Source organism: Plecotus auritus (assembly GCF_963455305.1).
Source record: "Plecotus auritus genome assembly, chromosome: 7".
Taxonomy (NCBI): Eukaryota; Metazoa; Chordata; class Mammalia; order Chiroptera; family Vespertilionidae; genus Plecotus; species Plecotus auritus.
In genome coordinates, this window is record NC_137774.1 from 30,177,746 (window position 1) to 30,191,314 (window position 13,569).

General features: G+C 43.6%; 1 protein-coding gene across 2 annotated transcripts in view; it reads left to right on the top strand.

The window, feature by feature from the left end:
- CA10 (carbonic anhydrase 10) overlaps window positions 1-13,321 on the top strand; it is a 387,282-nt gene extending 373,961 nt beyond the window's left edge. For both annotated transcript variants that reach the window (XM_080680847.1, XM_080680848.1), the window contains exons 8-10: window positions 6,589-6,743; window positions 8,913-9,087; window positions 12,060-13,321. In XM_080680847.1, the coding sequence (XP_080536973.1) occupies window positions 6,589-6,743; window positions 8,913-9,087; window positions 12,060-12,082 (353 nt within the window). In that variant the 3' untranslated portion in view covers window positions 12,083-13,321. The remainder of the gene's footprint in view (window positions 1-6,588; window positions 6,744-8,912; window positions 9,088-12,059) is intronic.
- The last annotated feature ends 248 nt before the right edge of the window (window positions 13,322-13,569 follow it).

Consider the following 13,569-nt stretch of genomic DNA (forward strand, 5'->3'; position numbering starts at 1 on the left):
TCAGGCTGAATTTAGACAGTCTTCTGAATGAAATCCATTTTATTAAAGTTAAATTCCCCTTCAACAGATTGGGGGTCAAGACTGAAATCATGACATTGAAAAATGGACTTTCTGAATGGATTTTCTGGAGGAGATATTGGTCTTCTACTCAAAGTATTTTAATTTTTTTAATGTGGTATTTTGGAAAGATGCCCGTATCCCTCCGTTTTCCTTGTGTTAATTAATTATCAGGCACAGTGCCCCAATTATGTAAAACGTAACATTCCTATCGTTTTAATATCCAAGTGACTTCATCAAGCTAGCATTTTTTCTTAATTTTATGGTATTTTAAAGTGGTGAAATTAGTGACTAATGGAGTGCAAAGAGCCTTCTTAAGTGGGTAAGAGGGAGTCGTTATTAGGACATTACGTATAAATGACTATTCCAATGTCCTAGGACAGAGTAGCATTTTGGTAGTTCCTTTCTCATTCAGTTTCACGCTCTCCATTCATTTCATACTCAGTAAATACAATGGTGAACTTTAGTCCAAAAAGAATCCAAAAGATCACAGATCCCAAATTTGAAAGTGTCTGGCTGTTGTCTTAATATATTTCTTCCAAGGAAATAAAGGCAGGACTGAAGGCGTTTAGAGGAGAGATTTTTAAGCATGGTGTTTTGACACACCATATGAGTCCCTTAAAACATCTTTTTCAGTCTTGCCTGTTTATAACTTTGCTTTAGCCCCCGACCCTTAACCCAGCTAAAAGATGAATGTGTAGGCAAGAGGAGACCAACTTGTAACCGCCTTATATGTCTTAGTTCCTCCGGAAGTGTTTTGTGAGCCCGCTCCTCAGAGGGACAGGGTGTTAAATGTGATGAAATGTCACCAAAGAATTTAAGCATATTGTTCCTCATGCCTTTCTCGGTACTTAATTGAACTTGTACTTTCATTTCAAAGAGCAGCTTTGGGAAGGTTTTCGCAGAATACGAAATGCAACATACCCATTCGTGTTGCAATCTAAGTAGTAACTCAAGTCGGCAAAGAACGAAGAAGGAGCAGCTTACCTCCATGAATCTAATTCTCAGAGGCTCTTTCTTTCATTTATTGTTTGTGTAGAACAAAAAATCGTATTACTTTATGCTTTAGTAATTGCTTTTTTTCATTTCAGTTGAATGTGCCTCAGATTACAAGAGGAACTGTCATTCCATATGAGAAAATTGCTGAATAGTTCCATGTTGATCAGAAGGGAGTCCACTGTTGATCTCCCGGACTGCCAAATCTTTTTCATTGGCATTGTTCTCTTTGTTTTTTTTTGTTTTTGTTTAAATATATTTTTATTGATTTCAGAGAGGAAGGGAGAGGGAGAGAGAGATAGAAACATCAATGATGAGAAAGAGTCATTGATTGTCTGCCTCCTGCACACCCGCTACTGGAGATCGAGCCCACAACCCAGGCATGTGCCCTGACCAGGAATCAAAATGTGACCTTCTGGTTCATAGGTCGGTGCTCAACCACTGAACCATGCCGGCTGGCTGGCATCATTCTCTTTGAATGGGAACTTCATAAGCTGGAAGGCAGGTGGTGTTAAATCTCATTAGTGGTCCACATAAGTAAACACAATGCATTTAACAAAGGCTGCACTGTTGCTCAGACTAAGGCAAGATTCCCCCACTGTGCAGTTCTAGGTGTTTTCATCATAGGTGCTTCTCTTAGGAAAAGGAAAAGAAAAAAAGTCAACTTGGGAATTGTGTCCATGGCTAAGAACTTAGCATAACATAAATGATTGACTTGCCAAGAGCATGTCATAAAATCAAGAGTACAGCCATCAACTTCTACAGTAATTTGGAAGAATAACACTGGGCTATAAACTGTGCATAAATATTTTATACCTTTTGATTGTGCAAGGGGTCTTCCTGTACTACAAAGATGTAGACAATACTAAAAAAATTACAACATTGTCATACCAAAAATTTGACCTACTTAAGATACGTGTCTATGTAAACTTGTTTCTGTTGAATGACATTTCAGAGTCTATAGAATTCTTATTTAATTGAAAATGACTTTAGTAATATCCAGAATAATCTGGATATTTCCCTCAAGTAAGAGATTACAATACTTAGCCATGATGGAAAAGTAAGTTACTGACAAAGCCCACAATTAGAACTTAAACTTGAATTAAGACTCCTGCTTGAAGTCCGGGGCTTATCCTATATAAGCTATATTCTCCTAAGATAGATAGACAGACAGATAGATGATAGATGGGTAAGATAGATAGATAGATGAAATAAATAAGTAAAGAAAGAAAGAAAACCTCTCTATAAAACTACCCATGAAAATTTATTTGAACTCCTGCCATCACTTCTTCTCAGTAAATATCCTTAAAGCAAGCAGGGGCATGCATGATCACCCCACTGGCCTCGGAGCTACCCCGCACATTTGTGTCTCTCTGCTCATAAGTAACTCTGACCTCTAGATCTGTGCCACTCTTACTAATGAATAGAGCCGTGCAAGTCTGAGGACCAGAAGCAACTTTCCAGTGCATCAGTTCTTAGGCTCCTTTGGTCTACGATGCCCAGAAGATAACACTGACGTGCACAGAACGAGTTTTTCTGCAGGCTGCTGCATGGATGCGATCGCCTGTGGGTAATAATAATTGGTTCCTGGCCAGGTCAGCAGTAGAGGACACCCCAGTGTTCCTTGACACTAGGGCTGAAAACTGCTGGGTGTGCTCATATTCTTTTCTCGGGTTCCATTGCCTGTGTCCTGCCAAATACGCAAAGCAAGTCTTTGTGGGGAGAAAAGAAGAGGCAAAGGGTAGCCTATAGTTCTCAAATTCCAATTTCTAAAAGAGAACACTGATTTAGTAGCAGCCTTTGAGGCAACATGGTGAGTGAAGTAGACAAGCATTACATGTTAAATGCACACCAATTTCAGCAATGCAAATACACAGTTCAGGCGTGTTTGGTGTAGAAACATGGTCAGACAACAGTCTCTGTTTCACCCTGATATCTTAGGACGTGATATGTAATGAGGAGAGGGCTGGGCAGCACATACTTAAGTTAATGGTATAGACTGGAGCCTCAGAGAATTTTTCCCATCATCTGGCAGATGATGTTGCCTCTTCCTCCCTTAGTTTATGACCAGCACTACTAGCAGGTGGAGCTGCTGGGCAGAAACCACTTCATTCATTCATTCATTCATTTATTCAACCAATGTTTGTTGAGCACCCACTACGCAATGGACCGCATACTGGGGCTTGAGATTGGAGATAAAAAATGGAATCCCTTCTCCCAACAGCTCACAGCTTAGTGGAGACAGTAGGTAACTATTGGCAAGCAAATTCAGCAAATATGGTGGAAATGGAAGGCACTAACCCAGCTGGGGGAGAGCCAGGAGGCCTCAGAAAGGCCAAGCAGTGGTTATCCTGGAGAAGGCGGGTGAGAACAGCCCAGGAAGGAAGGAGTGACATCATTGCTACCCAGCGTCGCTGAGTACTTTGCATGGACCAGGCTCTGTGCCAAGTACTTGAAAAACTTGATCTCTTTCGTTCCTCAGACAACTCTGTGAGGCAAGTGCTCTGTCTTCATCAGTCCTGAGTGCTATAACGAAGTACCACATACACAACAGAAATTCACTTCTCACAGTTCTAGAGGCTAAAAGTCCAAGATCAGGGCACCAGCATGTTAGGAATCTGGTGAGAAACCTCTTCTGGGTTGTAAAATACTTGTTGCATCCTCACATGTAGAAAAAAATGAGTGAGCGCTCTGGAGTTGCTTTGATGAGGGCTTAATCCCATTCATGGGGGCTCCACCTTCCAAAGGCCCCGCCTCCAAATACCATCACAATTGGGAGTTAGGACTTCAACATATGAATTTGGGTGGGGAGGACACAAACATTCAGTCCACTGCTTATCCCAACCATCTGCGTACTACTGATATGGAAACAGGCTCAGAAGTTGCCTGCATGTCCATGGTCACTTGGATGGTAAACAGCAAAATCATCTCTCACACTCAGGTCTGAGTCCAGAGCTCACACTCTTCACACTGGGTCTTTCCAAGTTCTGTAGTGTGAGGAAATAAATGGGCAAAAGGTAAAGTGTGAGAATTAGGGAGATTCGTGGAAAGAACAAAGTTGGTGAATGAGGGTGGTGGGGGGGCAGAAGCTGCCTACCTTCTCTGACGACTTGCATTTCTCTAAGGCAGTGGTCGGCAAACTGCGGCTCTCGAGCCACATGCGGCTCTTTGGCCCCTTGAGTGTGGCTCTTCCACAAAATACCATGGCCTGGGCGAGTCTATTTTGAAGAAGTGGCGTTAGAAGTTTAAGTTTAAAAAATTTGGCTCTCAAAAGAAATTTCAATCGTTGTACTGTTGATATTTGGCTCTGTTGGCTAATGAGTTTGCCGACCACTGCTCTAAGGGGATGTGGACAAAGAGGAATCTCCTGGTGGGACCACAGTGGGTAGTCTGGAATACCATCATTATGGTGCTTTGGAAGCATGTTGTTATCTTGCTTTGTGGGTTAAATCCATGAACATGCCTCATTGTGCTCTTACACCCCCCTCCCGACACACATGCGTGCGCACACACACACACACACACACACACACACACACACACCAATCCTTCCCTCAAATGTGGGTGCAACACATAGCCTGGTTGTGGTTTCAGAGAAACATAAGTGTTCTTTTTCTTACCTCCAGTCATGCTTGGAATGCCCCTCATTCTACTGCCTCCTTCCTTTCCTCATTCCCACCACCATGAATAAAATAAAATAATGGCTGCATGCTTGAGTCCCAATATGCTCCTCGGGCAAGCTTGGTTAAACAAATCACATTGACCTTTAATAAAGATGTGCCAAATGCTTCCTTCTCTCATTCAATATGTTAATCTTCAGCCAAAGCACTGTCAGAGCAAGCATCATTAAGTGCACATCTGATCACACTACCCCACCCCCCTCAGTGGCTCTGCATCGCCTATGGCCGTGGTCGGCAAACTGTGGCTCATGAGCCACATGCGGCTCTTTGGCCCCTTGAGTGTGGCTCTTCCACAAAATACCACAGCCTGGGCAAGTCTATTTTGAAGAAGTGGTGTTAGAAGAAGTTTAAGTTTAAAAAATTTGGCTCTCAAAAGAAATTTCAATCGTTGTACTGTTGATATTTGGCTCTGTTGACTAATGAGTTTGCCAACGACTGGCCTATGGGATGAAGCCCAAACTCCCAGCAGCACAGAGAAGGACCTTCAGGTGTGGCCCCTGCTGACCCTCCAGCCTCATTTCTCACAACACCCTTCCCCCTGCATCTCACCTACATGCTGGGTATGCACTGCTCTGAATGTCCTTAGCTCTTTCTCCAGCACGGCTGTCTATAGGGCCTTTGACAGCCACCCCCCTGCCAGCCACACACTGATTAGCTCCTGTCATTCAAGATGCAATTCAGGTGAGCTCCTAGCTAATCCTCTCCTGAGTCCCACCCCCAGGCAGAACTGACAGCTTCTCAATGTACTTGGTGCAGATACGCATCACTGTGCCTGCTGCTACTTGATGCCTTCACTTAATTACATCCTGCTCTTCGACACCCGGCCTGACACATACAAGGAGCTCAAGAAACAGAGCCAAGTGATGGACACTCACATGAGCTTGCTGTGTAGGCACCTGATCTAACTGCCAAGGTTCATCACGTCAGTGTATGCTCTAGGCATCATGACTTTGTCATGGAAGCATATTGCAAGGGCCAGGGTGCAGACCAGCCCAGCCATGTATCAGTCGCTGTGTCTCTCTTGAACTTGTCCTAAATCTCTGATGTTTTGATGGAAAGGCAGAAACATTTAAATGGAAAGACAAAGGAAGTCCTTTCTCCTAGAGTTTGTCTCCAAATGCAGCTTGACCAATCTCTCTCTCTCTCTCTCTCTCTCTCTCTCTCTCTCTCTCTCTCTCTCTCTCTTTCTCAGTTGTTGAACTTAACTCTTTAAGCCTTGTGATTGGATTTGGCCTGATTACTTTTCTTTCTAAAAGTAGTTCTTAAATGTTCTTTTCATTAAGCAATGTTCAGAAACAAGAATGGTGACCAGGCCACCTTTCCACAGAAACTGAAGCCTTCAAATGTGCATTTCATTGTGACTATAATACTATGATTCCAAGTCTCAGGGACTATAACCAAATATTTGGCTCTTCTTTGTGTCCTTGTCATAGACCTCATCAATATTCAGTGTTGCATCCTGCAGGAAGAATGTGCTTCCTCGAATCTCTGATGTCAACCTTGGGCATGTGATTTTTTGGGCTACCAAAATGTGCACAGGAGTAACATATGCCACTTCTGGGATGGGAGCTTCTCCTCCTATCATTGCAACTCACCAGGGTCCATATGGCACCTATCCTAAGAGTTTAGACAGCAATGACATGGAGGAAGCCCTCAGCCAACCTAGAATGGACATGTATGTCAGCAAGAAATAAACCTTTGTTGTTTAAAATGATTAAGATTTGGGGGACTGTTTGTTACTGCACCCTACCCTGACAGATGCAGTCTTCTGGAATCAGAAAAGGAAAAAATAATCAGCAATACCAGCACTTTATAAGAAACCTAATTCTTAAGTCTTTCTTACTTCCTTCTCTAGATGATGCATATTTACTACAGGGACTTAATATAGAAGAACTGTATCCAGAGACCTCTAGTTTCATTACTTATGATGGGTCGATGACTATCCCACCCTGCTATGAGACAGCAAGTTGGATAATAATGAACAAGCCTGTCTATATAACGAGGATGCAGGTGAGCTTCTCTGTGGTCTTTTAGTAAATGGGGAAGATGATGTGAAAACTGGCTGTGTTTGTGAAATACCTATTGTATTAGTTGGCTAGAAATGCTCTAATAAAGTACTGCAAACTTGGTGGCTTAAATAGCAGAAATGTATTGTCTCACAGTTCTTGAAGCTATAAATCCAAGATCAAGGTGTCAGAAGGACTGGTTCCTTTTGAGGGAATGAAGAAGAATCTATTGCATGCCTCTTCTCTGGTTTCTGGTGTTTTCTGGCAATCTTTGGTGTTCCTTGACTTGTAGAAGCATCACCGCCACCCTGCCTTCATCTTCACATGGTGATCTCCCTATGTCTGTGTCTCTTTGTCCAAGTCCCCCTTTTTTATAAGGACACCAATGATATTGCATTAGGGGCCACCCCAATAACCTCATCTTAGCTAATTATATTCATAATGACCTTATTTCTAAATAAGGTTGCATTCTGAGGTATTTGGGGGTTAGGACTTTAACTTATGAATTTTGGGGGTACACAATTCAACTCATCCATACCTGTATTTAAAGAATCAGCATCTGAAAAGGCTTAGCATGAACTGATTGTGGAAGCATCAACTTGTCTGAGAAAGAACAAGAGAGTTAGTTCCCAAAGTGCTCTACAGCAATAGTGTTCAGAAAGCAAATGAGCAAAATGGATGATATGGTCAAATATGTTTGAAAATGATGGATTAATATTTCATTGTTGGGAGACTTCCCAAGCCTTTAAAATGATAATAATTATGTCAGTCTCCAAGAGGAAGTGAAAGGATATGCAGCATTTCACAAACATATTTGAATGTGGAGTTCTTCAGAGCATCTCAGTATTTCTCATAAATCTGGCTTGGATCCTTCAGAACTGGACGGGAACCAGGAGCTCTGGCCTCTGAGGCAAGCTTTGGTTCATTATGTGCTCATTATGTGCTCCTAGGGCTGCCACCCGCCTCCTGTGAAATAAATACTGCTCTTTATGATGCGGGGGTAAATTACACAAGTCTGTTCCAGTTCTGACATGCTCTGATTCTGGGATCCTATGACAGCTCAGAGGAAAGATGAGCAAAGGAAGCAGACTCCATTCTCCTTTACAAGATATGTACAGTTGACCTTTGAATAACTTGTCCACCTATATGCAGATTTTTTAAAATAAATGCTTGTGGTTGGGAGTCCATGGACATAAAGACCTGACTCTATACATTGTTCTATGCCATTTTATACAGGAGACTTGAGCATTCGTGGATTTTGGTATCCATGGGGTGGGGAGGAGGGATCCCTATAAGCAATCCCCGATGGATAGATACCAAGAGACAACTAAGTTTTGGGGGGAGTCAAAAGTTATATGCAGATTTTCAACTGCACAGAGGGTCAGTACCCCTAACCCCCACTTTGCTCAAGGATCAAATATACTTAAAGCCCAAAAACAGTGAACAGTTTGAACTCCCTGATCCTATCTGTATTGGTTAGGACTCTTGGTGACAAGCAACCTCCTCCAGATAAACTCAGAGAAAGTGTTTGTTCAAGAGATACTGGGCATCTTAAGGAATTTAATATCAGAAATTGATGTCAGGAACTCGCTGGGATCAGAACCCCAGATACCCTTTATCTCTGTTCTCTTCTGCTTCCTACCACCCATTTGCTTCATTCTTCTCTCCTGCTCAAAACTACTCCTTTGCTTCTCAGTCCTGGGGTGGAACTTGGCTGCAAACATTTCAGTCCAGCTCTTTGATTTCACAGAAAAGGAACCAAACTAATCCAGCTTAGTTTCGCTCTGGCCCCTGGACCAGTCACTGTAGTTTGGATAACACCAATGTGCGGGAAATAATTCCCTGAATTGTTGAGAATTATTGAACCATGGGGTGTAAGAGAAAGAGACCCTGAAGAACAGCTAGTTGGATTTCCTCCTTTGACAGAGGGTGTGTTTGAGGATAAAACAGAATAATCAACTTCTTCAGAGGCATCCATGAGCTACTGAGCTACAAGCGAGGCTCACTCCACACAATGGCAGCATCAGTGGGCCCCCAGCTCATCTGAATCCACACAACCAGGGTCTCTGAGGGGCTCACATGGCCCTAGCCTGGCTTGGCCAGTCTACACAGTCTTCTTCCCTGGTGTATTTAAGAGGATGGGTGGATCTCACAGCTGTTTCTCTCTCCTCAGATGCATTCCTTACGCCTGCTCAGCCAGAATCAGCCATCTCAGATCTTTCTGAGCATGAGTGACAACTTCAGGCCCGTTCAGCCCCTCAACAACCGCTGTATCCGCACCAACATCAACTTCAGTTTACAGGGGAAGGACTGTCCAAATAACCGGGCCCAGAAGCTTCAGTATAGAGGTGGGTGCATTGCTCAGAGGGCACTGGGCCAGGCCAGAGCTCAGTCCTCTTGCTTACACCTGTCCTTGAAGGCCTGGCATTTTCTCCCATTATCAGAATCGTGATTATAAATTATAATTAAGACCATCACCTTCCATGTGCATGGCGCTTTTCTGTTGATAAAGCCTATATATTAGAGATAGAGATCGAACTTTAAATCCCTCTGTTTTGCTTCTGGTTCAGGCAAAACAGCCTTTTCATTGCCATTGTACAAAGAGCCAGAGAGGCTGATTTTTTTCAAGGTCATGTGTTAGAACAGACAGCTAGAAGCATTGGAGCTTTTATTTATGTGCATGATGAGCCCCTTTCTGCTAAAAGGTGAGCAAATGCTCTGGATGCCAGGCCGTTGGGATACAAGGAGGTAATGTGTGTGAATGCATCCTTTTCTGGTGCTATGTCTCTAGAAGTGACAATTATTCCTACTATGGGGGACATTCAAAACAACTCCCACCTCCTGTAACCCTCTGGTCCATACCAGCCCTCTTCCCTTCTGCACACTAAGTATGTGTCTGATCATGGTGCTCAGCTCTCAACATGGAAGGACGATGAAGGCAGAATGGTGTCGTGGAGATGCCTTTGACCCAGAGTCAGGTCACCCAAGTTCCAGACCTGGTTCTGTCACTAACAAACTATGCAAACCCAGCCAAGTCATTTACCCAGTAGACCTCACTTTTTTATGATAATCCCTATACCATCTAACTCACGACTTGTTGTGAGGAATGAATGAGAGCCTGGATGGTGAAGCCCTTTGTAGCAATAATGTGCTGCTCAAATATGGGGCTATAGATATTACCAGACAGCTTCTCAAAGCAGCTACCACCACTGCTCTTGGCCCCCAACTTCATCTCTCCTACTTCCCCCACATTTTCCTCTTTCTTTTTTCTCAGACACATGTAGAATGCCAAAACTATAATGTTCTGTTCTCTTCAAGCCAGAACTACCAACAAATAAATACTCAACCCATCGATTAAGCCTTCTCTTTTCTCAACACCTATTTATTGTGCATCTACTATGTGCCAGGCACTTAGCTTGGTGACGAGGATACAGTGTGATGCAGACAGATATGACCCCATCACATAGACTATATCCAGCACATATAGTCTACAGCAGGATGTACTTTTTGAGTCATACACCAGTCATATTGGATTAGGGCCCACCCCAATCAGTTAGATTAGGGCCCACCCCAGTAACCTCATCTTAGCTAATTATATCTATAATTACCTTATTTCCAAAAAAGGTTTCATTCTGAGGTATTAGGGGTTAGGACTTTAATTTATGAATTTTGGGGGTATACAATTCAACTCATCACATCTATCCTATATAATAAAGCGGTAATATGCAAATTGACCATCACTCCAACACACAAGATGGCCGCCCCCATGTGGACACAAGATGGCCGCCACAAGATGGCCAGCAGGGGAGGGCAGTGGGGAGGGACCAGGCCTGCAAGGGAGGGCAGTTGGGGGCGACCAGCCTGCAGGGGAGGGCAGTTAGGGGTGACCCAGGCCTGCAGGGGAGGGCAGTTGGGGGGTACCAGGCCTGCAGGGGAGGGCAGTTGGGGGGAACCAGGCCTGCAGGGGAGGGCAGTTGAGGGGGACCAGGCCTGCAGGGGAGGGAAGTTAGGGGCAACCAGGCCTACAAGGGAGGGCAGTTGGAGGGAACCAGGCCAGCAGGGGAGGGCAGTTAGGGGTGACCGAGCCGGCAGGGGAGGGCATCTGGGGGGGACCAGGCCTGCAGGGGAGGGCAGTTAGGGGGGACCAAGCCTGCAGGGGAGGGCAGTTGGGGGGGACCAGGCTGGCAGGAAAGGGCAGTTAGGGGCAACTGGGCCGGCAGGGGAGCAGTTAAGCATCAATCAGGCTGTCAGGGGAGTGGTTAGGGGGTGATCAGGCTGGCAAGCAGAAGCAGTTAGGGGCAATCAGGCAGGCAGGCAGGTGAGCGGTTGGGAGCCAGCAGTCCTGAATTGTGAGAGGGATCCCTTGAGGGATCCCAGATTGGAGAGGGTGCAGGCTGGGCTGAGGGACACACACACCCCCGTGCAGGAATTTCGTACACCGGGCCTCTAGTATTTAAAAAATCAGCATCTGAAAAGGCTTAGTATGAACTGATTGTAGAATTATCAACCTGTCTGAGAAAGAACCAACAGGGTTAGTTCTCAAAATGCTCTATAGTGATAATGTTCAGAAAGCAAGTTGAGTAAAAGAGATGTTGGTCAACTATGTCTGAAAAATCTGGATTTATAAAGAGTTAAATAAATTTCATCATTGGGAGACTTCCCAGGCCTTTATAATGATAATAATTATGCCAGTCTTCAAGAGGAAGCAATAGGATATGTAGCATTTCACAAACGTATTTGAATGTGGAATTTTCTACCACACTCTGATGTTATGGTGTGAAAGAGGCCACAGGTAATATGTAAATAAATGGGGTGGCTGTGTTCCAATAAAACTTTATTATAAAAACTGATATGGGCTGGATTTGACCTGTTGGCTGTCATTTGCCCAACCGTGGTCTAGACCAAAACTTTCTGTGATGATAAACATGTTCTATATCTGCACTGTTCAATAGGGTAGCTACTAGCCACATGTAGCTATTGAACAGTTGAAGTGTGACTAGTAGAGTGAGGCAACTAATTTTTTATTTAATTTTTCATTAATTTAAATATATGGTAGCTGCATGTGACTGGTATGGGGACAATAATTTTGAATAGAGGTTCCTGGGGAAATAGAGGGGTTCTAGGGATACATAAAAGTAAGCAGGCATTTACAGACCTGTTCCTTCTCCTTTAGAGTAAGTCCCCCAAATTCTGTGTCAACTAATTCAACTATGCCTTGTTTTTATGTTGTGTGTGTGTGTGCGCGTGTGTGTGTGCGTGTGTGTGTGTGTGTCTGTGTGTCTGTGTGTCTGTGTGCGTGTGTTTCTTTCTCTCTTTCCAGTAAATGAATGGCTCCTCAAGTAGGAAACTAGCCCAAGAAGAATTCCATCTCAGTGAAATGCTACAACTGTGAACTGATGTAACCTGGAATGTCCCCTTCTTTCTTCTCTCTCCTTCCCTTTTCTCAAGCCTCATTCACTCTTTGGATTGGCCCCATCTTCATGAAAAGTGTCTGCAAAACCATGGCAGAAGACACACATGCACACACATGCATACATATGCACACACCTGCAAACATATCTACACACATACATGCACAGCCTTCAAGATCGGAAGTCAAGTTTTCAGAAACAAAAGGCTCATTGATAAGAGGTCTTAGAAGAAAATAACCAGTTAACCTGATTACAATTTTGATATTGTTTTCCTGAACTAATAAATCTACCCAATGAGACTTTTCAGCCTTTGTACATACAGAATTCTTCCAAAAGAGAGAGGAGAAAACATGGCTTTGACAGCATCAAGCAGACTTTGTGCTTTGCATCGAGTAATCTCAGTGTCCTAGGATCCTGGAGGGTGCTGGTGGCAGGTGAACCAGGACAGAGTTGGCCAAGGACACTTATTTCTAGATTCTGATTCTTCTGTTTACTCAACAATTTAAAAAGAAAAAAAAAGGACAGACATTGAAGAGATACACATTGTATATATATACCACCGCAGACTATAAAGAAATTGAATTATTTCCCCTTTGTCACATATCTGTAGTAGGATTTGCCAAGATCAGATCCATTTGCTGTTTCTTGTTTTCCAAAGGTCATACATTGTGTTTGGTTATTGTTAACAGCTCAATAAATGGGTTTAACGACTTCATTTTATTTTTCTGGCTTTGGTCTGTTCTCCCTCCTTACAGGCTAAGCCCTGGCCCCATGCAGCTGCATTCTTTGGTTTCACTTGTTCCTTCATCTATATGTTTTGTTCATTTGCAGCCCGTTTTTTACTGAGTTTGTGGCAATCAGGAATGCATTTGCTAAGCAAGTATAACTTTAATTACCCTCCGTGGCTCCATCATTCATACGAGGTGAGCTCCAGCCTGAGCTAGCAGGCTACCGATTCCTTGCGTTTTAAAACTGCCATCCCCATCCCCCTGTGATGCTCCCTTGAAGGAATGCACTTTGCCTTGTAAATTCCTGGGGAAGGGGTGTCTTTTCTCTCTGGGTGCAGCTGGACTCACAAAGTACAAACGAATGCCTTTCTTTCCTTGTTTATAATGGTCACTCACTGTGTTTGGTTACTGTCAAGAAATCAATAAATGTGTTTAACAAGTTACCCAGGACCCATGTCTGAGTTTATCAAAGGATGCTCCCTGCTGAAGCCCCTGAGTCCTGCTACATTCACAAGCAATTGCATTGTGGCCAGCAGGGCCATCAGAGCCGCCAGAACAGCCTATCCAGTCACTTCCAGAGCCAGGTAATTAATACCCTGTTGAGAAAACATATAGGCTTAGCTGCTGGAAGGGAAGACTTGGATGTTCCTATGGTGGCCAAATTAAAAATAACTTTCATCTCTTCTTTTTA